This window comes from Vitis vinifera, chromosome 1 (assembly GCF_030704535.1).
Source record: "Vitis vinifera cultivar Pinot Noir 40024 chromosome 1, ASM3070453v1".
In the NCBI taxonomy this organism is placed as follows: domain Eukaryota; kingdom Viridiplantae; phylum Streptophyta; class Magnoliopsida; order Vitales; family Vitaceae; genus Vitis; species Vitis vinifera.
This window is the reverse complement of record NC_081805.1, coordinates 7,428,769-7,453,065: the sequence shown is the minus strand read 5'-3', so window position 1 is coordinate 7,453,065 and position 24,297 is coordinate 7,428,769. Positions and strand designations below refer to the sequence as shown.

General features: G+C 33.3%; 2 protein-coding genes across 5 annotated transcripts; both read left to right on the top strand.

Annotated features, from left to right (window-relative positions):
- Positions 1–2,965: 2,965 nt before the first annotated feature.
- Positions 2,966–7,202, top strand: LOC100256287 (protein DETOXIFICATION 29). 4 transcript variants are annotated; one of them, XM_019218167.2, is made up of 9 exons: positions 2,966–3,106; positions 3,943–4,464; positions 4,542–5,083; positions 5,289–5,375; positions 5,768–5,824; positions 5,939–6,177; positions 6,310–6,428; positions 6,579–6,665; positions 6,737–7,202. In XM_019218167.2, the coding sequence occupies exons 2-9, from the start codon at positions 4,132–4,134 to the stop codon at positions 6,809–6,811; spliced, it is 1,539 nt and encodes a 512-aa protein (XP_019073712.1). In that variant the 5' UTR covers positions 2,966–3,106; positions 3,943–4,131; the 3' UTR covers positions 6,812–7,202. The 4 variants fall into 4 exon arrangements, with proteins under 4 accessions (XP_019073712.1, XP_019073713.1, XP_059595572.1 ...); XM_010648175.3 differs by lacking the exon at positions 2,966–3,106 and adding an exon at positions 3,422–3,799; XM_059739589.1 differs by lacking the exons at positions 2,966–3,106; positions 5,768–5,824 and adding an exon at positions 3,419–3,799.
- An 11,938-nt stretch (positions 7,203–19,140) lies between these two features.
- LOC100261384 (protein DETOXIFICATION 29) lies at positions 19,141–23,071 on the top strand. Its single transcript, XM_010648174.3, has 8 exons — positions 19,141–19,614; positions 19,699–20,240; positions 20,703–20,789; positions 21,802–21,858; positions 21,950–22,188; positions 22,279–22,397; positions 22,485–22,571; positions 22,727–23,071. The coding sequence occupies exons 1-8, from the start codon at positions 19,291–19,293 to the stop codon at positions 22,799–22,801; spliced, it is 1,530 nt and encodes a 509-aa protein (XP_010646476.1). The 5' UTR covers positions 19,141–19,290; the 3' UTR covers positions 22,802–23,071.
- Positions 23,072–24,297: the final 1,226 nt, after the last annotated feature.

Sequence of the window (24,297 nt, the reverse complement as noted above, 5' to 3'; positions counted from 1 at the left end):
AATCATTGTGTTATTTTTTCTATTTAGAAAAAACCATATATTTTGACTTTTTCTATTTAGTAAAAAGTTTATAATAAGTCATAAAAAAGTAAAAAAACAAACAACTTAAATTCTAAAACTAAATGGTTTTTAGCAAAAAGCCAAAAAAACAAACACCACCTTAGAGTTTAAGGCTTTTTCTAGGGTATGGTACCACTTGCTCAACCATGGTTTTCTACTTTATCCTCAACAAAGCTAATAAGATGATTGGATCCTTAGGAGAAGTCAATTCAAAATTTATGGCTTGATTAGGGAAAAATGTAGTTTGAGTTTGTTGTTAGGAAGCTCCTTTTGCCTTACTTCAAATTATGGAACTATAACTTTTCTTCAACTCTAGAGATATTTTCCAGTTATAAATAGATATAATATGGAGAGATTGTTTCAGTTAAAGAAAACTAGTTGTCAAATGAAAATTTAATTAATTAATTTAAGAAATGAGGTACAATCTTATATAATCATCTAATCCTTCTTAGAAGGAACTTGAGTTCAGCTTTGACTTGGTTTGGACCTTAGCATGTCTTGGGCTTGGGCTTAGGCTTGGACCTTAGCGTGTCTTGAGTTGGAGCTTGAACTTTAGACTCATGTTTAATAAGGGCATAATATTTGATCTCAAATTGAAGACACCTCAAACTTCATCTTCGAATCTTCTAACTTGACTCTCAAATCTTCGAAGTTGATCTTCAAATTTGTTCATTTGTTCTTTGAATCCTCAAACTAGGTTTTTGAATCTTGAAATTTGTTCTTTGAATCTTCGAGTTTGATCTTTAAATCTTTGAAAGATTTTAAGAACTTTTTGAAATCTTGAGTCAAGTTTTTCTCAAATCTTTTCAAGTGTGGAATTTTTCCTTTGTCGATATGATTTTGCTAAATAATAATTTTTTTTATTTAACTTGAAAACAACTTGTTATCCCTAAGAATTTCGTTGTCTAACTTGAAAATAACTTGTTTTCGTCTTGTGTAATATTTTATTGGGATATTAGTGGATGCATATCATTTTCTACACTTGATGGTCAATAAATGGTTGATATGCAATTGAATTGTGAAGAGTTATAAAGCACTAAAATCCATATTAATATTTATCCTTATGTCACATTTTCTTGTATGTTCTTCATATCAAATTTCGGGTTCACATGCAAAGAAAGATTTTACATGCACACTGTCAAAATAATAAAAACACATGTAATTTTTCTCTTTTCCAATCTATTTATCTTTTAAGTAAAGAGTGAAGTGTTTGGGAGAATATATAAACTTTTAAATAATGTTTATTGTGTAATATTCCTTAGATTTTTATCTTGAATCATTTGAGTGACGTATGAGACCAATAAAGTTTATAACATCATTTTCGTTTAACATTCCTACCAAACAAGTTAAACCACTTTGAAAATTCGATGAAGCAATATGAAGTGTGATGACCGGTAGGTTTTGACAAAACTAAATAAAGAAAAAAAGTATGTAGTTAGTATTCCTTAAAAAAAAAAACAAAACTAGAATATTTTATTTAATAATTATTTATTTGATTTATATTAAGATATGTTTATTATTTTAAACATTAGGTAATGGTGTAGAGTAGAAGATTAATATATTGTACTTGAAAATGTAGATCTTATGAGATGGTCTTTTGTTTTTTTATTATTTTTTTTCTTTAGAGCTTTTTATTCATTTTATTGATTGTATCATTAGTTTGTAGCTAATATTGAATTGATTAAGTTAATGAATATTATAAAAATATTTTTATGATTTATATTCAAACACTAAATAATTCATCATAAAAATATAAATAATAAAATTATTATTTTATTAAACACTTGGTTGTTGTTGTTGTTCTTATTATAAAATTTTTTGTGGGATCTATAGTTATTATTATTATTATTATTATTATTATTATTATTATTATTATAGTAATAGTTATAATTATAAAATTTGTTATGGGATCTAGTAGTAGCGAAGGGATTGGGTCAATATATATGTGATATTATGTATATATATAAGTTTTAAGATGATAACTATACTTCTACCATAATCACTCACAACTCTTTCTTCTTATATCAATCTTTTGATATAATGAATTTTCTTCTTTTTTATTTGTGATTTTTTTTGTTTAAAATTTTATACATAAATTTATGTGTTTTTATTCTACTTGTGTTTTCTTTTATTTCTTATTCTCATTATTTTATAACAATAATAATAATTATTATTATTTTAAGATGCACTTTCAAACTAATAGTACAAAACAAATCTAATCATCGAAGAATCACTCCCAAACTAGTCCTATATGTCAAATAATTTGACTATATCTTTTTGGGGATTACTCGATGCATGAATCAAAAGAAAAAGACCTTAGAGCTAGCTTTCATGTCTGGAAAGACTAAACAATATATAAAACCTAATGAAATTAATTAGCAGTTTTATTAGATGATTTTCTTGTCTATATATTCAACTACACCGACGCCAACTTGTAGATGTTTTTATACCCATACATAAAAGTGAAACATGAAAAGTCAAAAGTGAAGCACTTACATATAAAGCAATTTATCCTATCATTGACGAGTTGCGCATGCCAATTTGGACATATGTATAAATGTATGCATGCCTAACACCTTGATGGGAACGACAATTTTGTCTCTTTACTATGGCAGTACTATGAACTGCATGTTAAAACTATTTGATTCAGAATTCCACGGCCCTAAGTATCGACTTTACAGAAGAGAAAGTCGGTGGGATGAAACCACCGTTTACGTTTGGTGTATCTGTCATTTTCTGTGCCGCAGTCATATCTACCATTCAACTGTACTTTTTAAATCCAAGTTCCAGATTTTCAGCTGACCCACCAAAATATAAACATAGTATGGACACGTAGTTTCCCAATTCTGTGCAGTACTTCCAAGGAAGACAGCCAAATTAATAATAGGAAATATTGGTCAAGACTCAAGGGGTCGTCCATATGGAATATTTTTATCTAAATGTTGGATTACTACTTGTCTTAAGTTAATGGGGATGATTAGATGTGCCTCCGTCGTGAGTGAAGGATCTTTATGCAGCAGATATTCATATATATATCCAACACCAGGTGAGTGACAAGTTAGTTGCATCAAATATAATCTTTGTTAATGAATAGATTCCTATGTTGGAGAGAGAAACTCTGATGACCCAATCTTAGAAGGTAGCCCTTGGTAATTAGCATCTTTTCCGTTTGTTTAGATGACTCCCACGCGGGAGAAATGGGATGGTTGCTTTGGTGATCTAATAATAGGGTAATGGTTTTTAAACTACCATCTTCTTAATTCTTTTCTGTTTAAAGTAAAGAGATCTTCTTCTCTATCATAGACCAGGATAGCTCTAGAATAATGGTTGCAATGAGTGGTTTAAAATAATTGCGATCATGTTATCAGATACACATTTTCTTTGTGGCTTTCTACATCTTCTTCCTTTTTGTCGGGACACACAAATTTTCAAACAAAATGGAGTCAAGAAAGTGGACTAACTACAGAACTAGGTACTTTTCCACCACATGGTTTGGCTTGCACGGCATCACCCGGGAGTAGCTAGAACTATATGCTCTCAATGTGTTCGGCTGGATAATGAAACCATATGTATTTATTTTTCCCGCAATGGTAGTGGTGCCTGCAAGCAATATATGGATGCAGAGTTGTTCGATCCTGTTTAATAATAAGGATGATGGTACATTCAATCCACTCTTTTGGATAGGCATTCAATCAAGTCATGTGTGTTAAACTTGAACCCTTTCTCATCATAATCGGAGGTAGGTCCAATCATATGAAAGTACTGTTATATGAAGGATTGAAAGTTTTGTTTAAATAGATACAAAATATAAATATTTTTTATTTTATTATAAATATCTATGTCATCCCATTCCCAATACCATCTGAGAAAGGCTGTTTGCAGCACTAAATGCTTCCATTCCAGAGTGGGTAAATCCTCCGTAGCACGCCTCCTAGTCAAGCGGACTTTGTACTGAAAGTTTCATTAATGGCTTACTGAAGTACGGTGGTGCTGCATTTCCCCAGCGTACAGATTCCAATCAGCCGCCCAAAATTATTAGGCTGAAATTCTGCTCAAGGTCCCCTCCCCACCATGGAGAATGATGAGCAACCACTTCTCTCTACAACACATGATCAGGAGCAAACTCAGAATCCAAGACCAGCAAAAACTGGTTTTTTTTCATTCCTGGCTGCCAATTATGACGACGACATGGATCCTATTAACGGAGTTGGAGATTTCTTCAGAGAGTTCCGTGTTGAATCAAAGAAACTCTGGCATATTGCCGGGCCAGCCATCTTCACATATCTATGCCGCTACTCCCTCGGCGCAATTACTCAAGTCTTTGTGGGCCACATTGGAGCCCTGCAACTTGCTGCCTTTGCAGTTGAGAACTCCGTCATTTCCATGTTCTCCTTGGGTACCATGGTACTACGCATCTCATCTTGTTATCTTTTCACTTAATTAAAATCTACCAATTTAGATGATGAAATGAATTCAAACAGCTTGGCATGGGGAGCGCCCTGGAGACACTTTGTGGGCAAGCGTTTGGAGCAGGGCAACTGGATATGCTAGGGGTGTACATGCAGAGATCATGGATTATCCTTGTTACCACAGCCTTACCCCTGAGTTTGATCTACATCTTTGCAGAGCAAATCTTGAAACTAATAGGTGAGACAGAGGAGATTTCCAAGGCAGCAGGTGTTTTCGCACTGTGGATGCTTCCCCAGCTCTTCTCTTATGCTCTGAGCTTTCCCATAAGCAAGTTCCTGCAGTCCCAAAGGAAGATGTTGGTGTTGAGCTTGACAGCGGGTGTGACACTAGTTCTTCACGCATTTTTTAGCTGGCTCCTCATCATGAAGTTGGGATGGGGTCTGGTGGGTGCAGCCGTGGTGCTGAATGTATCTAGTTGGTTACCGGTTGCGGCGAACTTCTCATATATTTTGAGTGGAAGCTGTGGCCAAGCATGGTCTGGCTTCTCCTCGAAGGCCTTTCAGAATCTCTGGGCATTCGTTAAGTTATCCCTTGCTTCAGCTGTCATGCTCTGGTCAAATTTCTAACCCCGGACTACTCTAATCTCGCTTCTATGTTCTATTGAAAGTAGCTAAAGTACACAAAAATTATTCCTTCAATTCCTTGCTTTTTTACATCAATGTCAAACTGTTCAAGAGTAGTAGATCATTCACTGGCTCTTTTTTTCTATATTCAATTCTGGGATTTCTAACCTTTCTATCTTTTTAAAACCTCTGCAGTTTGGAAGTGTGGTACTTCATGGTATTAATCCTCTTTGCCGGGTACCTAAAAAATGCTGAAGTTTCTGTGGATGCCTTGTCCATATGGTTAGTTCTCTTACTAAATTTTATGTAAGATTACATATATTAGTATTGATATATGCCATTTGACCGCTGAACAATATTCTAATGCACAGCTGCTCAACTGCATCATCTTTCATTTAGAAAAAGGAAAATATCAAATGAAAAATAAAAAGACAAACTTTATTTCTTCTATTGATTAACAATGTTTTAATAACTCAATTATAACCCATTACATGTGAACCATGCTTTAATGATTTCAATATAATCCATTACATGTGACATTACAAGGATGTACAAACCTTTATTTCAACCTCCAATTAAATACTGGAATGACAACACCAATTAACTCCCAAATGAAACCAAGCCTAAGACAGGACCCGAATTTTGATTTTTTTCATGAACTATTGAACTTGCAGTATGACTATATTGGGCTGGGCAGTAATGCTATCTATTGGATTCAATGCAGCTGTAAGGTTTGTTGCAGATCAAACATAAGTTTGTCTTTGCCCAGATATTTACAAGAGAAAAATTTTAAAGAGAAAAAGAAAAAGAAAATTATGATAATGTCAATTTGAACATATGTGCAGCGTAAGGGTGTCAAATGAATTAGGGGCAAGTCACCCAAGAACTGCAAAATTTTCAGTAGCAGTGGCCGCTATAACTTCATTTCTCATCTCTGTCGTCCTCTCACTCATTCTAATTGCTGCTCGAAGACAGTACCCGGACTTGTTTTCCAGCAATGCAGAAATCAAAAAGCTCGTTTACAGCCTCACTCCGTTGCTGGCTGTCTGCATTGTTATTAACAATATTCAACCTGTTCTTTCGGGTATTTATTCTTTTCTTTTTTCCTCAGCGTATTTCTCCAATGTCGCCCATGAAATATTATGTTCATATCCTTTTACATTGCTCAGAAAGAGGCAAGGCAACCACTGACCATTGGGTGAGCATATTGCTTTAGGGGTTGCTGTTGGAGCAGGATGGCAAGCTTTTATTGCTTATGTGAACATTGGGTGCTACTATGTAATTGGGGTCCCCATGGGCCTCCTATTGGGTTTCAAGCTCGACTTGGGCGTCAAGGTGATTCATTCTCTGTTTGTGTGCCTAGAAGGGGATTGAAATTCTACTTTGAAAACAACAGCCATTTTTGTTTGTCCTAGACTTAGGTGGTTGGAGGGATGTATGAGCATGTCTCTGTAGTAATAGCTGATAGTCGTTGATTATTTTCAGGGAATATGGTGCGGGATGCTGTCAGGGACAGTCATACAAACTTGCATACTGTTTGGGATGATATATAGAACCAACTGGAATACTGAGGTGATATCTGCATACATTATTTCTCATTCATACAGAGACTAGTGCTCATCATAATCTGGTGGTACATACAGGCTTCAATGGCTGAAGAACGAATAAGAAAATGGGGAGGAGCTGAAACTGCAAAAGAGAATCATTCAGAGAATTGAATAGAGTTCAAGAATGCACGAAAGCAAGTGGGATTTCTTCTGGGAAAATGCAGACACAAGTAATACAGAAAAGCAATATACTCAGCCACATTTCTCTACCTCAATGGTCTAACTTCTCCAAGGACCAAAAACGGTCAACTGATAGCAACTAGAATAGTGGCCCAGTTTTTCTTCCTCGACTTTAATACTAGGCCCGAGTTAGAAGTTAGAAAGTAGAAATGTCCAGAAAGTTGACCTAGGAAAATTAAACAGTCATCTTCTACTGGCATTTGTGTTTTGAGTCTAGTTTTTAGAGCGATCTAGTCTTATCATAAAGATTCCTTATCTCTACATTTGGGCACATGTATTAAAAATTAGCAAAGAAAAAAGCAAATGGAATTTTCAAATGGAAGAGTGGTGTTACCGGTTTGCATGGTCCCTACCATACAACTCAGTGATTCGAAAATTGACATTAAGAGCTATGTACTCTTCAAGGTTGCATTTCCCAACCTTGTGCTCCCTCTGTTAGTTCTTTAAATGACCATCTTCTTAGTTCCACTTCATGCCACTAAATAAATACACGGATAAATAAATAAATTGAAGAAGCATTTGGGGTGAGATAATATTCTTTTTTGAATACATTAGTTCCCTATAAGCTTCTGAAAAGAAATTAAATTTGCTGTTGACTAAATTGGAAAACTTAATTGTCTTTGGGTTTTAGGATGTTGGCTAGCCATAGATACCAGGTCTTATTTAGTTGCTTTATTTGATCTAACTATTCATGTTTATTCATTTAGTCATGAATCGCCATTGTTGAATATTTTGCACATAAAATTTAGAATAATGGTTGTAATGGGTGGTTTAAAAAGGTTGTGATCATCTTATTAGCCTATCAGGTGCATATTTTCTTTGGGTTTTCGGCATCTTTCTTCCGTTTTGTCTGGACACAGAATTTTCCATACATCATGGATTAAGAAATGACTTGTAATTATAACATGAATAAATTGAACACAATTTAGTCAACAAAATGGACTATCTACCAAACTTAGTGTAGTTTTTCTACTTTAGTGTTTGATTTAAGTGGCATTAATTATGACGACTTCCATGTCCGAAAACATCTTATCGTCCAAACCCGGGGGTTGGTCCTGTTGTTAGAGCATCTAATCTCAGTGTGCTTGGCTGGAAAAATGAACTCGTTGACTGTCTTCAGTACTCCTAACACTATCGTCCGATCAGAGGCAACCATCCAAATTTGGTAAATTTATTGTCACTGCATTTTCATGGAAGCACATCAGTCACCCCACACGTATTTGTTTCCTGGAATCATGTGCTTGCACCGTTGCAGGTACGTGGACATCAAGGGGTCAAGGGCCAAGAGTTGTTCTATTCATAAATCATCTTAACCCTTCGGTTATGGTGCCTGCAAAAAACAGATAGATGCAGAGTTACGCGGGTTGAAGGAGAAAGGAACCCATTCTGATTCCATTGAAACAGTTTTTCTTTGCCATTTGACCGCTGCACAATATTCTAATGCAGAACTGCTCAACTGCATCACATGAGCAGTGGGGGAAGATCATGATAATCATCTTTCATTTAGAAAAAGAAAAATATCAAATGAAAAATAAAAAGACATCAAACTTTTTTTCTTTTATTAATCGAGAGTGTTTTACCCACACAATTATAACCCATTACATGCGAACCATGCTTTAATGATTCTAATATAATCCATTGCACGTGACATTACAAGAATGTAGAAAACTTTATTTTAACATCCAATTAAAAGATTTGTACATGAGTTTTTAATATGGTTCGACCGATAATACACCGATAATACATACTTTGACATATAAGGTAGAGCATTTCATTATATGGTAGAGAATATCACAGGGGTGTAAAAAAATAAATACAACTACTGAATCATTTTCTATCTCTATTTTGAATCATAAGTTATTTTGTTCAATTATATGTTTCTCATAGCCTCACATCTGCACCCTAATAAGCCCTATTGCTCCACTGGAAGTCTTTTTCTTTTCCTCACATCTCTGCTCATCTCTCTTATAAGTTTTTCCTCTCGTGATACAGAATATTTATATAAATATTTTCACTAGGTTTCCTTATCCGGTAAGAAATCTAATTACAATGAATCATAATGTTGAAAAATATTTATATAATATTTCTTTTACAAAAAGAAAATTTCTGCTACCTTCCCACCACTATTGAACTTATCGGACTATATTGGGCTGGGGAGTAATGCAATCTATCGGATTCATTGCAGCCAGCTGTAACGCTTGTTGCAGAAACATGAGTTTGTCTTTTCCCAGATATTTACAAAAGAAAATTTTAAAAGAGAGAAAAAAAAAATGATATTGTCAATTTGAACATATGTGCAGCATAAGGGTGTTAAATGAATTGCAAGTCACTCGGGAACTGCAAAATTTTCATTTCTAATCTGTCATCCTTGCACTCATTCTAATTGTGGCTTGGAGACATTACCTGGACTTGTTTTCCAGAAATATTGCAGAAATCAAAGATCTAGTTTACAGCCTCACTCCGTTGCTGGCTGTCTGCATTGTTATTAACCATATTAAACCTGTTCTTTCAGGTATTAATTCAATTTTTTCCACTGCCTATTTGTCCTATATGTTCATATCATTTTACTTAGCTCAGAAAGAGGCAAGGCAACCACTGAGCATATTGATTCAGGGGTTGCTGTTGGAGCAGGATGGCAAACTTTTATGGCTTATGTGAACATTGGTTGTTAATACGTAATTGGGGGTTCCTATGGGCCTCAAACGTGCGTTAAAAGGCAAAGAAAAAGGAAATGGAATTTGCGAATGGGAGAGTGGTGCTGCAGGTTTGGAATCAAGCTTGTTATTTAGGTAGTTTTTTAGCCAATTTCAGTGCAAAATTATCTCTTAAAGATTCTACCATCAATGTCTGAGTCATCGAGTTTCGTAGATGTATGCGGATCAAGATTGCCTCAAATCCTTAGTAACAAGCTGAAACCTTCACTGCGTATTTGAGAAGAAGGTTATTGTATGTAGTCCAACAATCACTAGGTTATGACCGCATTGCATTGTCCTCTCCAAGCCCGGAAAAGGGATTTTGAAAAAGGTAAAAAATACTGCAGCTTTAGAAAATACGTTTTTAAAATATAATAATTCAAAAAAAAAATCAAATTTATAATATTTTCAACAAATTCAATTCAAAGTTGTTTAAAAAAAAAAAAAAAACCAACTTGAATTGAATTTTGAAGTTATTTAAACTCATATTGTCTCTTTAAAAGATAAATTCGAATTTGATATCATAGAAAATATAGCAAATTTGAAAATACTTCTAAAACAGTCATATTATAATAAATATATTAAAATAAAAATAAATAAATAAAGTCATTTTTCTCAAAATCCTCCAAAAAGAGAGCCCAAGCATGGTTGTAATTAAGGATTAAAATATTTTCACCCATTTATTGGCATTTTACCAATTTTTCACCATATTTCATGATATTTTGGGGTGGTCAAAGCAAGAGAGTGATGGTTAGCCTAAAGGTTCACCATACAGTTAAGTCAACCACTATAGCAAGCTTACCCCTTATTATGTATATTACACCAAATATATATAGACCAAAACTTATCATATAAGCATAATATTAAATAAATATTTCAATAAATAATTAAATTAATTATAATTATTAAAAATTATACATATATTATTATTTATTTTATATTATTTAATATAATTGAATTAAATATATTATAGTTTTAATATTAAATATATTTTAAAATTAGATACTTTATAATAAAAAATCACAGTATTATTATGAGTAATATTTGATATGATTTAATAATAAATGTAAACTTATGAAATTTATGTTTTTTATCCACACATACAATATTATTATCAAATATAATAAATTATATCATACATATATCAATTTCAATTTATTGAACAAAATAATTTTAAAATACCTATTATACTTTTAATTTCATTTTTAAGAGTTTTTTCTTATATTTTTATAGTTCTTATCAATTTTAGGTCTATTGATATTTTGTGTCAAAATATCTACTGATATATCCATAAAATCGAAATACCGATATATCCGTAGTTATCAATATTTTCATATTTGATTGTAATGAGGTTTTGACTCACTATTTAAACCAGGTCCAAGTTGAAATTTCCATTGCCCGTTGCCCAGACTAAACCACATATTTTTGTAGAAACAATTGATTGGTTTCGTGCAGAAATTCAAACTCTAAATTAAGAACAAAAATAGATTTGGATAGAAATCCATCTCTTAGCCAGGATGAATGGCTGGTGCATGAGTGGTAACGAGTAGCTGAAAATGCATGTGCAAAGGGTGGAGAGCGTTTATTTCATTTCAATCTTAGACCAACTTAACTAAAAATCAAATCAAATGAAATCCTGAAATTTGTTTAATTCCTCTAAAACATTCCACAGAACCCTCACTGGCAATGCAGCTAGAAAACGTTGTGAAGGTGGGAGAAGGCAAAAGAATATGGAAAGGAAAAAAGATGTGTGCTTTTTCTATCTGATGCATGCATGCATGTGAGGAGTACTGTTGACCCAACTTTTCTTTCCTTGAGATTAGGTAGAGCAGACTGAAAATGTTCCAGAATGCAGTAAACACTTTATCATTGTGCGTTACAAGTGTACTCCTTTTGGTTTAATTGAATCGTAAGGGAGGTCCAATGTCCAAAGTAACCAAAATTTTTAGGCGACCTAATTTAAAAGGTGCAGGTGCCAGGAATGTGTTAGATATGATGAACTGCTGACCAACTCTTTCAAAAGAAGACGTGTGACTTTATAACAGAGTAATTTGTGGTGTTATTAAATCAATTGAAAAAGAAAAGGTGAATAAGCCCAAAATATTTTCACAGAAAATGTTGGCATTCTGTCCTTTTATATGCAAACGATCACTAGTGTCGTTTTCCTTCTTTTTCCTTCTATAAGAGCTTGATGAGATTTTCCTTTGGCATGACTGAGATGCATTTTTTATCCACATGAGAAACAAAGTGATCAAAGATGACTTGGTGGGGCTTGGTTCTTTATGGGTGCATACCCCCTTATCACAAATAAGATACTATATTCATCGGTCCTCATGATGCATGGGGTTTATCCACTCAATATTGTGGGGGGGGGGGGCTGCTAGCATAAGTACGCAACCCGTCCAAATCATTCCGTTCGGATCATGATCAGTTTCGTCCGGCACCAAGCATAAGAAGGTCATTTTCCCCTACAGGGTCGGGCTACAAGGGGGTCGGATCCCCCAAACGGATAGAACTGTTCAGTAAAGTCTTCAAAACCAATAGGCATACATGATCATTCACACCTGACATGCGAACAGCCGATGGGACCTCTTCTAACCCTCAAGTTCATGTCAATTAATTGTTGCACATAACTTCAGGTCATCAACGGGCTGAAGGGACAGACAGCTACACAATCCAAGTTCATGGCATGTCAACTAGTGGCACCTACCAACCACCCAAAATTGTGATGATTGTCTAGCCGTCTACAAGACAATCATCATTATAGAGAAAGTTAAAGTGTCTAGTTAACACTACAGTGGTATTCTCTTCAGCACTATAAAAACCCTCCAATAAAGCACAACCAAGGTACGTGCGTACATACACCTATCTACTCTCTCTCACTAAACAGTTTGAGATATTCTTGTCTAACTTAAGTTTTAAAAGGGCATGTCTGGACCACCCGTTCGAACATCCTTTTGTGTAAGAAATGAGTTCACCCAGTTTCATTCCTATCAGGTAAATTCTCTAAGAAGCACAAAGAAATGAGGAAGATCGTCTAACTTCTATTAAGGTAGACGAATCTTACTTCAATTGACTCAGAACTAACAAATATGTGGCAGGATGTCACAATCTATGATTAAATCACTCAAAAAGTCATACTAACTTCAATATCATATGTAATGGTCTATTCATTTTTGTAAAGATAATGTTCACTCTCCCTTCAGTGGTTTCACTATATTATATTGCATGTATACAAAATTAAATGAATCCACGATATGGGATTTCATAGAAAAAAAAATAAGGCAAGATGTGGCCAGCGGCCAACATAGTTTGTCTTCGTTATCTCCATCAGGGTTGGCCGGATATTCATGGACCCTTTAGGTCCCTTTCAATTTTCAGGCAGTGGCCTCTACTCCCCCTCTCTTACCTAAGCAGTGACTTTATACTAAAATAAAATCATTGTCAACTACCATTCTAGGACTACGACTTGCAAGTGAGACACCTTTGGGAGACAGGTTGACTGGTGGTTTTGACGACAAAACTTGTTGGGTTTCAACGTGAGATTCCGGAAGAGCCTAAATTGAAAGGAAACATCAACTACTATACACGGAGATTTGACTATTTCCTTTGACAACATCCAACATGCACCAATCAGAACAGAGCCGTCTGGGGCTTGAAACCCTGGTAAGGGAATGAATCCTGTCAGTCTCCCTTCTTGCTTTATTCATGTCACCAAATTTTATTTGTAAATGTTATATTAAATTTTGCCTTACGCAACCAATGATGTCATTACTGAACTTCTGTTGTGTTTCTACATTAGATTTAAAAATAAAAAATCAGGCTATCATTTCGAGAAGGAACGTAGCTAGCTACCACTAACTTTAACCCTTTGTTTTGTCACAGTCATATCTACCATTCAAAAAGATGCATCTGAATCTATGTTCAAAATTTTCGGCCCAACTCTACAAATATTGGGATTTCTTTATAGAACGTACGAAGAGGACAGCCAAATTGATGATAATTAAAGAAAGAAAATATGTCCTCCATTCAATCGGGACAAGAGGCAAGCTAAGATTCTTATATGTAAATATCACTTTCAAGTTCTTTTTTCAAGGTAGAAATGATTGAATGAGCTAGCCAGCCCACCGTTTAGTCAGCTTCAGCGTATGTCCGAAACAAAAATGCAGGTGGAATACCAGGAGAATGCGTGCATATGCAACAAACTCTATGGACAAATGATAAGGCTAGTTTTCTAATGCAATTATGATTGTAGGAAACGAAAAGAGTTATAGGGAAAGGGCCATCATGCAATTCCGATCCAATTGACTCCAAAGAAGATTGGAACCAAAAGAGGGTCTTTCTTGGTGGTAACTGATAAGCACAGGGAGCTTTAGACCCCATATGTGCTGTCAGGATCCTAATCGCAGTAGTAGTACAGGCATGATGCGGTAGGAGCAGTTGTCTGAAAGATCCATAAAGCAAAAAATTGTCAGCAGGCCAATTGAGAAAAAGTGATCCATCTTCCCCAACCAGCTGATAACAAAAGTAAAGTACATTAGGTATGACTAGTGGACGAGGGAAAAAGCCAATGTGATCAGCAGCCCAAGGCATGACAAGTTCTTGTGCTAAATTATCATTTAAGCTTGTCGATTAGTAAGCCCTATGAAAACCATCATGCATGAGTTAGTATTTGTTTAAAGTCCACACCTAAAAATAGTTTTGCTTTTTGGAGGATTCCTATTGTGACATGGAAGAAGTTAATGGCATGATTAAGGTGGTCCAGTAATTATTTAATTTCTGAGGCATTCGAACAAAAGTGGATGCAAGTGATTACGTTCTTTTTCCTGTATCTCCTTTCTTGGGGACAAGAAAAATCATGTGAAATCTGCAGATTTGTCAAGCCTTGATCATACATCAGCCGGCATTATTGAAACCTTCTCCCCAATTCTATTCTTTCCTTCTATAAAAGACCGCCTTCTTTTCTTCTTCCTTTTTTTGGCCCACTTTTAAGTACAATTTCTAATGCAGTCTCCAACTAGCATGTAAATCACTTGCAGACTCCAAAAAACAATATTCCTCTCGTGCCTAACCATGGAAATAGAAATAAGGACCACATAATTATTTCTCCTTTATAATTTCATGGCTTTAAGACTTTCAGCTTTCCAAGGCCTTTAGTTTCTATCATGGGCATCTGCAGTTCAGCCACTGATCAGTACAATTGATTACCCGTTCAGTCAAGATTCAGCCACCCAATTTATTATGTGGCTAAAACCTTTCTGCCTCGGAATTGCATTGATTTCCATGGAAACACATGATCCCACCGCCATAACTGTTCTAACTAATGTGCCAGTCTATGGGAAGGGCGAAGCATAGGATCAAGAGTTGTGCTCAGTTGAAAAATCTTCTCCAACCTTGGTAACCGGAAACCAGTGAAACATATTAAATTCCCACCTAACAGTAAACCCATGGTGGAAGTTGAACTGAAATTCCAACTTGGTTTCTTTGCGTCGTTGCTTCTTGTACTATAGTTTATCTCTTACCCCTGGAAATTTTTTTCCTTGATATTTGAAAAAGGATTTGAACAGAATCGAGTACCTGTCTAATTACCTTGAGGGATGGGTGTGATTCTTCGCTCTGGATTTACCTGCAGACTCCCAGATTCTGTATCATTAGTTGACCTAAGAGGGGTTATTTATTTCCATAGCAGTGATGTGTACTTGGGGTCACATGGGAATTAAGACTCAATTATTTTGCCCTTTCAGCAGTCCCATTTCACATGAGAGCCTCTGCGGCCTTGGAGCGTATGGCACGATTGGTTTACATCAACTTTTCACTTTGGCTACAGTAGAAGAAAAATAAAAAATTAATTAAAACCTAATAAATTATTTTTATTTCTTATTTTAAACTCATTTTATTAATCTTAACAAATCCATATAAAAATCAAATAATTTTAAAATATATAAGTTATTAACTAGTTTTAATTATATTTTATTTTTAAAAAAAAAATTTATACGATAACTAAATATGAAAAAAAAAATCATTTTTATTTTTTTTTCTAATATTTTTTTGGGAACCATTATTTAAACATTTTATTTGTGGGTAAAGTTAAAACCTATAGTAAGTATAAGTTGTAGAAGTAGTAGAGAAGTGTTAGAATAAAAGTTTCATTAACCATGCTATTTACTAGAAGTCACACATTTTGTATTATTAAACAACTTACAAAGATCGATGCCAATTGAGATATGAAAAGAAATTAAAAATATAAGGAATCTATCTACTTTTCAATTGTGGAAGATGATATCTCGCTTCATCCTCTTAGAAAGGAATGATTTATCCTTTGGCCTTCTTTATTTATCTTTATTTTTATTAATTATAATATAGTTTGTGATTCAATATGTGAAGAGCTATCTTTGTTCTCATTATTATTCATTATAATTTTATGATTGTAGGCCTAATGGAAAAATTATGTCTTTCATTCTCTTTAATTTACTTTGAAATTAGACATATTTACACTATTATCAATTCAAAAAGTAGATTGATTATGTTCAATCTAAAATTGACTAATAGAAGCTTTGATAAAATCTTTGTTTAAAAATTGACTAACAAATAACTTACAAATACTAAAAAGAAATATGGGCTGATACAAAGATATAATGCAAGTCAATTCAAAGTCCCTCTAACTTCAAATATGATAAGAATTATAGCAATCCAAGAAGACAATCAATTATAAGGACATTGTGAAGTTTTTAACTAAAAGAATTAAGTGTCAAAACTCAAGGAATCATACTTGAGATTACACTTTTGTAGGTACTTGCATATAGATTAAAGACAACTTATCATTCCACTAAAGGAGAAGTGACACGATAACCACAATGAGTCAGCTAGGCCTATTAACTATATCATGTCAAGTCTACTAACTATGTTTGACAACATTGACACTCCAAAAGGCCTTGTGCTTTATCCAAATTCTCGATCAAGCAATTTATAAATAAGAATTGTAGCTTAAAAGTGTAAGTGATGGAATGGCATGTGTTTTCCTTAAAAAAACTCAATGAAAAAGTAAATTATAACTACTCGTGACACCTTGAACTCGAAGGATGATAGCTCCATGGTCATGTCACATATAAAACTCTAGAGGCCAACATATGAATGTCATTAACTAACAAATCCAAAACTTAATATATATATTAAGTCAAGACTCTGCAAATCACAATTGAAATTGAATCTTAAGTCAAGATTCCTAAATAATCAATTTATAATAGTTTCTAACATAAACACCCTTTCTATCTCGAGCTCTTCTCACCGATCTCACTTGTACCTAAAAATGAAAATAATAAAAAGAATGAGTCTAATAGCTCATTAAGAAAAAATAGTTCAATAAGAATGATAAGGTATAGTACAAAATCTAGAGATATCATTTTTTTTCTTTATAAAAATTAATTAACAAGTAAGCTTTTTTATTTCAATAATTAAATTCACTTTGTTTGAAAAATCAAGTATTTCCAATTTAAAAATAAAACCAACTAATATATTTTGTAAACTCAATTCATATTCAAAAATATTCCATAAACAAACATTTTTACTTTGATCCACTCATAATAACACCGTGCCTAAATACTTGACTTGAGCTATGCAAGTAGTTTAAACTGCTCCTCTTACTAGTGGATGGAACAATTTCTAATTAATGATATACCAAAAGTTAATAACATCATTGCCTCCACCAAGGATGACAACCGTCAACATCTTAATCTTTATTGACCAAGGTGATTAGTGACTAAAGATTTAAAACCATTGTAATAAATTAAAAAAATAAAATTCACTGTAAAACAATAAATAAGTCATAAGCTATTTTCAACTTATCTTATAATAAGATGAACAAATCAAAACATATTTTAAAAAAAAATATTATTTGATTCGCTTTAGAGAATTCAAACATTTTGTTACTTTAAAAACATATGAAAATACATAAGTAAATTATAAAATGACTTACTAAACTATTAACGCTTATCTCAAAGAAGTCATTCAAATTCTTGAAATAATTAATTCACACCTTTAAATTATAGAAAGAATAATATACTAAAATTTTCTTTTTTCTTCCTCTAAATTATAAAATGGAGGATATACTAAAATTTTGTCTTTTCAATTATTCCGTGAGGAACAAAAGTAACTCACTTCTCTTTCTTTTTAAAAAAAAACAAACAAAGAAATACATAATATCTCTAAATTGGAATTTTAAAAATAGGTATATATAAGGAAAATCTAATGAAAGCCTCAAGAAAAACAGATACACTAGAAGGAAAGGTTTTGTATATGGTAATCTTTCATCTTTTCTCTTTTTGTTAAGAAAACTTTTTGACCCCTATGGAAATTATATAAGATTTTTCTGTCATTTTTCATATTGTAATAAATTCAATAAAAAAATGGTTAGGTAGACAAGTAAGTCTATTTATTTATAGTTGGATATTGATTTGTTTTTTTTCACATTTAAATAGAAAATTAAAATTAAAAATAAATAAAGTTTGAATATATTGTTTTTTATCATATTTTTTTAATAACAAAATTAAATAAAAGAAATTAAGAACAATTTTTTTTTTATCTTACTATTTTGAAATTCCAATGAGGCCATAAAAATATGGCACTGCAAGTGTCTTAATTACCCATCTGTTTTTCTTGAGGCTTTCATTAGATTTCCTTATATATACCTATTTTTAAAATTTCAATTCAGAGATATTATGTATTTCTTTGTTTTGTTTTTTTTTTTAAAAAAAAAAAAAAGAGAGAGAGAGAAGTGAGTTACTTTTGTTCCTCACCAGACAAAATTTTAGTATATCCTTCTTTTTATAATTTAGATGAAGAAAAAAGTTGATTCCAAGAGTAAGAAAAAAGAATATTTTAATATATCATTTTTTCTATAATTTAAAGGTATGAATTAATTCTTTCAAAAATTGGAATGACTTCTTTGAAATAAGGGTTAATAGTTTAGTAAGTTATTTATTGTAATAAATCCAATAAAAAATGGTTAGGTAGACAAATAAGCCTATTTGTTTATAGTTGGATATTGATTTTTTTTTCATATTTAAATAGAAAATTAAAATTTAAAATAAATAAATTTTGAATTTAATGTTTTTTATTATATTTTTTAATAAAAAAATTAAATAAAAGTAATTAAGAACAATTTTTTTATCTTACTATTGTGAAAATCCAATGAGGCCATGAAAATATGGGACTAAGTGTCTTAATTACCTTGAATAAATCCTTATTTAATAGGAAGGGTCCATAAGTCCATTTACTCGGATCATAAAATTAGAAAATATTTTTTTTCAATTTGGGAAAAAGAGAGTAATATTTCTCATTTATAGAAAATACCATTTAATCATTAATTACCTTAATTACATAATCTGCCAATTAATTCTAAACCTTCTAAAAATGCATTGAGGCTTATAAAAGTACAAGTACAACTCACGTCTGACTCCAAATTAGACCCAAAATGAATAATGTAGTAAATAAGAAGCCTTAGTGATATTTAGAGTGAAGGTCAAACATAGGTAGCTTTAATTTTCAGACAAGAGGAATCAACATCAATTAGAAAAACGTGGCAAACCGTGATTGGATGTGAGAAGGTGGTGTCACAATTGCCGATAATGACGGCAACACGGAAGTGGGAGGGTGGACTATATGAAGGGCATGCAGTCGCCGAGGCAATAAGACCCACATTTTTCTGAGTCCCTCAACATCATGGAAAATGGTAAGCAGCCACTTCTCTCCGCTAGACAAGACGATGAAACTCCAAATCGAACGGCAGCCAACTCGTTGCTAGCGACCTTCAACGCCGATGAAAGTGACATCGGTCCCATCAACGGGGTCCGTGATTTCTACAAGGAGTTCATCGTCGAATCGAAGAAGCTCTGGTACCTGGCCGGCCCTGCCATCTTCACCTCCTTATGCCAGTACTCCCTCGGCGCCATCACTCAAGTCTTCGCCGGTCATGTCGGAACCTTAGAGCTCGCCGCCGTCTCCGTCGAGAACTCAGTAATCGCCGGGTTCTCCTTCGGCGTCATGGTACAACGTTAATTTCTGAGTCCCCTTTTCCATTTTGGATATTCTCTGATTTAAAAATGAAGATACGAAATTGATTGGGTACAGCTGGGAATGGGGAGTGCGCTGGAGACGCTATGCGGGCAAGCGTTCGGAGCAGGACAGCTGGATATGCTGGGGGTGTACATGCAGAGATCCTGGGTTATCCTTACATCGACGGCCGTGCTCCTGAGTTTCCTGTACATCTTCTCCGCACGGTTGCTAAAACTAATCGGTCAGACGGAGGCGATCTCGAAAGAAGCAGGGATGTTTGCAGTGTGGATGCTTCCTCAGCTGTTCGCTTACGCCGTGAATTTTCCGCTGGCCAAGTTCCTGCAGGCTCAGAGCAAGATCATGGTGATGGCGGTTATAGCGGCGGTGGTGCTAGTGCTGCACACCGTGTTTAGCTGGCTGTTGATGCTAAAGCTACAGTGGGGTCTAGTGGGTGCAGCGGTGGTGCTTAACGCCTCATGGGTTTTAATCGACGTGGCTCAGCTCTTATACATTTTTAGTGGGACATGTGGGCGTGCATGGACTGGGTTTTCCTGGAAGGCTTTTCAGAGTCTATGGGGATTCGTGAGGTTATCTCTCGCTTCCGCCGTCATGCTATGGTGAGTTCTCTACCCTTCCACGCTCCCTTTTCTTCGCCCTACATTTAGATATCGTTTAGATAGCTTCCTTTTTTATTTTTTATTTTTTTAAGTGGTAAGTTTTAAAGATTAATATTAATATTATAAATTTTTTATTAAATATAAAAAACTATTTCCATAGTGAAAATAGAGTGCCTAATTTTATTAAACATAAAAACTCCTATTACATTTAATTCAAATAAAACCTTTGTAAAATATTTATTTTTTCCATTTTCCTTAGTCAAGTTAACAGACAAGGAATATGTATTTTGGATCAAAAATTACCTTTTGTGAATAAAATATGACAAATTACAATAAATGAGAACCTATTTTATTTTCATATAAAGATAGCATACTACATAGAGATCAAAGCTCGCACCTTAATGCCTCGATTCTGATAGTCATTTATTTTGATTTGATCTTACAATATTTAAAACCATGCAGTTTAGAAGTGTGGTACTTCATGGCATTAATTTTGTTTGCTGGATACCTGAAGAACGCAGAAATCTCGGTGGATGCTTTGTCCATTTGGTGAGCTCTCCTTTCACATTTAGAAATATTATCATTTTACGGTATTTATTATTTAATCAAACCGGTGGCCTAATAAATAAAAGACAAATACGACTTCGTATACAATTGGGATAGGTCGAGTGCGTACATATAGGATGGACGTATACCGTTTAGGGATGTCACTCTGACACATGGGTCCTGATTCTGCTGCTGGCCGTTCACAGTTTCAGAAAAGGACAATTTTATTATTTCACGCACCTCCACGTGCAATTTGAAATTTTCAAACTGCTCGATTATGCCATGTCACACAGTTTTTAAAAATTAATGATATGTTTAATTCAGGAAATTTGTAAAAAGGGAAAAAAAATTAAAAGAAAATAAATCAGTCTAATAATTTTAAATTCATTTTCTATTTTTCTTCATTTTTTCTTTATTTTGTATTTTTTTTAATTTTATTTTAAATAAGGAAAATGATTTTTTCTTATTTAATTTATCATAAATAATGGAAAATCAAATCAAATATAATTGAAATGAATTTAAAATTTATGTATTTTTAAGTTATTCAATATTTATATAAAATAAATTTTAAAAATAAAATAATAATAATAATTTATTTATTTTATTTTATTTTTTTATTCTCTCTATTGAATAATGGGTAAAAGAGAAAGAATCTATGCCACTGGATGATAATAGCAGAAACAGACAGCTGGAAAGTTGGTATCCTTTGAATAGCAAAGTCAAGAATGTGGTCCTGGATTTTGATCGGTTAAGATAGAAATAAAGCACCATCATCGTTGATCCACAAATTCTTATGAGGCCTCGTCAACCAAGAAAGGGATGACAAGACTAAGAGGTAGGTTGAGGTCGTGGTCCACAATCTCATTTCCTAAGTTCAAGATTGAAGAAGCATGATCATTTATATATCCATGAATTCACTTGGTTCTTGTTTGTTATTATCATTAATTAATGGTTATTATGATTAATAAAATCATCAGTTGCTGAATGTTTTATCTTACCAAATATGAACTTACAGTATGAACATATTGGGCTGGACAGTGATGGTGGCACTAGGATGCAACGCCGCTATAAGGTTTGTTGCAGAAACAGCTTTACCAGTGTGTATTTACTATTTGCAAAATAAACAAGACAAAATCCTTACAAAGCCTATTTGATATGTACAGTGTAAGGGTGTCAAATGAACTGGGGGCAACACATCCAAGAACAGCAAAATTCGCAGTAGTGGTGGTGGTGATAACTTCATTTTTAATCGGTCTTGTCCTCTCAGCCATACTAATCATCTTCCGGAAGCAGTATCCCGCCTTGTTTTCAGACAGTGAAGAAGTGGAAGAGCTCGTTGATGAGCTCACACCCTTGTTAGCCTTCTGCATTGTCATCAACAATGTTCAGCCCGTTCTCTCTGGTATTTACTCTTTTCTTTCTTGTTTTGTTGCTATTTGCCGTGGTCCGATTAACGGGACAGTCTGATCATGGAGTGATTTTACTTCTACAGGGGTGGCCATTGGAGCAGGATGGCAAGCTTTTGTTGCTTGGGTGAACATTGCATGCTACTACCTATTTGGGGTTCCTCTGGGTCTCGTACTGGGCTACAAGGTCGGCCTGGGTGTCAAGGTAACTTGCACTATGTTAATGCCCGTAGAAGGGAAAGTTCTAATCATGTCTCTGGCCATGTAGTTTTGATGCATTTATAAATTTCAGGGGATCTGGTGTGGGATGCTTTCAGGGACAGTTGTCCAAACATGTGTACTCTTCGGGATGGTTTATAGAACCAACTGGAATAAAGAGGTAACCACCACACAGCATACACAAGCATTGGTGCTCATACTCATCCACAGAAAATTCTATTAATTATCACATGGACAAATTTCACTCACTCTCAGTTTATCACTTCTACTTCCAAAGATGGATTTACTAGAGCTTTAATCTGATGGTAAATGCAGGCTTCAATTGCTGGAGACAGAATAAAAAAATGGGGAGGGAATGAAGCTGGCAGAGAGAATGATGTGGAGGGATGAACTACCAGGAAATCAAGCAGGAAGAGAGTCGTTTATCAGCAAATTGTTACTCACAACTCAAATTTGTATGAATAACATTGCTGGCGATACAGTTCTCAACGCGAAACGATTCTCATCCAATTTTTTGCAGGAATATAACAAGTTTTTGTCAGATTAGTCTAAAACAATGCTCTTTTGAAAGCTCTATTTTTCCTTATTCGTTGTTCTTCCTCCGAAACTTAATCCCTCTGTTATGGTGATTCAATTTACAAATCTACTTTTACTTATTAAGTTACGGCTCCAACTGAAATTACAAAACTGAATTTAGAAGCTAAAACTTGAATTCAAATTTAGAATGATTTAAAAGTGACATAGAAATTGTGGCTTTACTTTCAATTTAGAAGTTGCATTTAGAAACTCCAACATTAGTTCAAATTGTGAGTGTTTATCTCTCCATTTTTTATTTTTTCAAATTTTAATGGGCAAGATGGTTGAATTGTTAAGTTATTTTTAAGGTAACCTATATTATTAGGACTTGTTTTTAAATAAAAACAAAATATTACAAGTACAATAAATTTCAGAATAATAACAATAATAATAATAATAATAATAAAGCCACAGAAATATTTAATTTTTTGACAAATTAAAGTTATATCATATTTTATATTCATTAAAACAAAGAATAATTCAATAATTATATTTTATATTTTTTTAAAGTATTTATAATATGTATGGTAAGATATAATATTTTAATAAAAGATAAAAATTTATAATTCTAATGTTTATCTAAAAATGACAATTTCTAAACTTTAAAAAAAACATAAAAATTAAATAATTTTTTGTTTAAAAAATAAAATAAATAAAATAAAACCAAGAAGATGAGTGCATTCAAGGATAAAAATATTAGAAAATAAGTGCATTCAATGATTAAACTACTGGAAATCATGTAAATATGAGTAATTGGACTTGAAATATTGAAACTTCAAACAAAAGTTTTGATAAAAAAATATCAATAAAATGAAAGTTGATCGAAATCCATTAAAGTATTAAGAAAAACTCTAAAAAATAATAAAATAATATATATATATATATATAAAAAGGTGGGAATCTTTGCATAGAAAGCAACTTGAGATTAAACTTTTATGATTGATTAGCATAGAAAAAAAAATACATGATGCTACATGTGCAAAATTGAGGATATATAAAGGTGGGAATCTTTGCATAGAAAGCAACTTGAGATCAAACCTTTACTGTTGATTAGGTTCGAAAAAGAGTACATGCTACATGTGCAAAATTGAGGAAGAATGGATCAATCATTTTCTTCTTCATTATCCTAAAGTTGGTATCCTATGCCAACTTGTTTTCTCTCTTTTTAGCATAAAAGAAATCTATTGAATTGACACAAATCTTTTATAAAAAAAAGGGAAATTTTTTTTAGAAAGTCATCTTTTTAAAGCTAAAATATGTGTTATAATGACATATATGTGATATGAACTATGCAATATAAAGGCTTATAT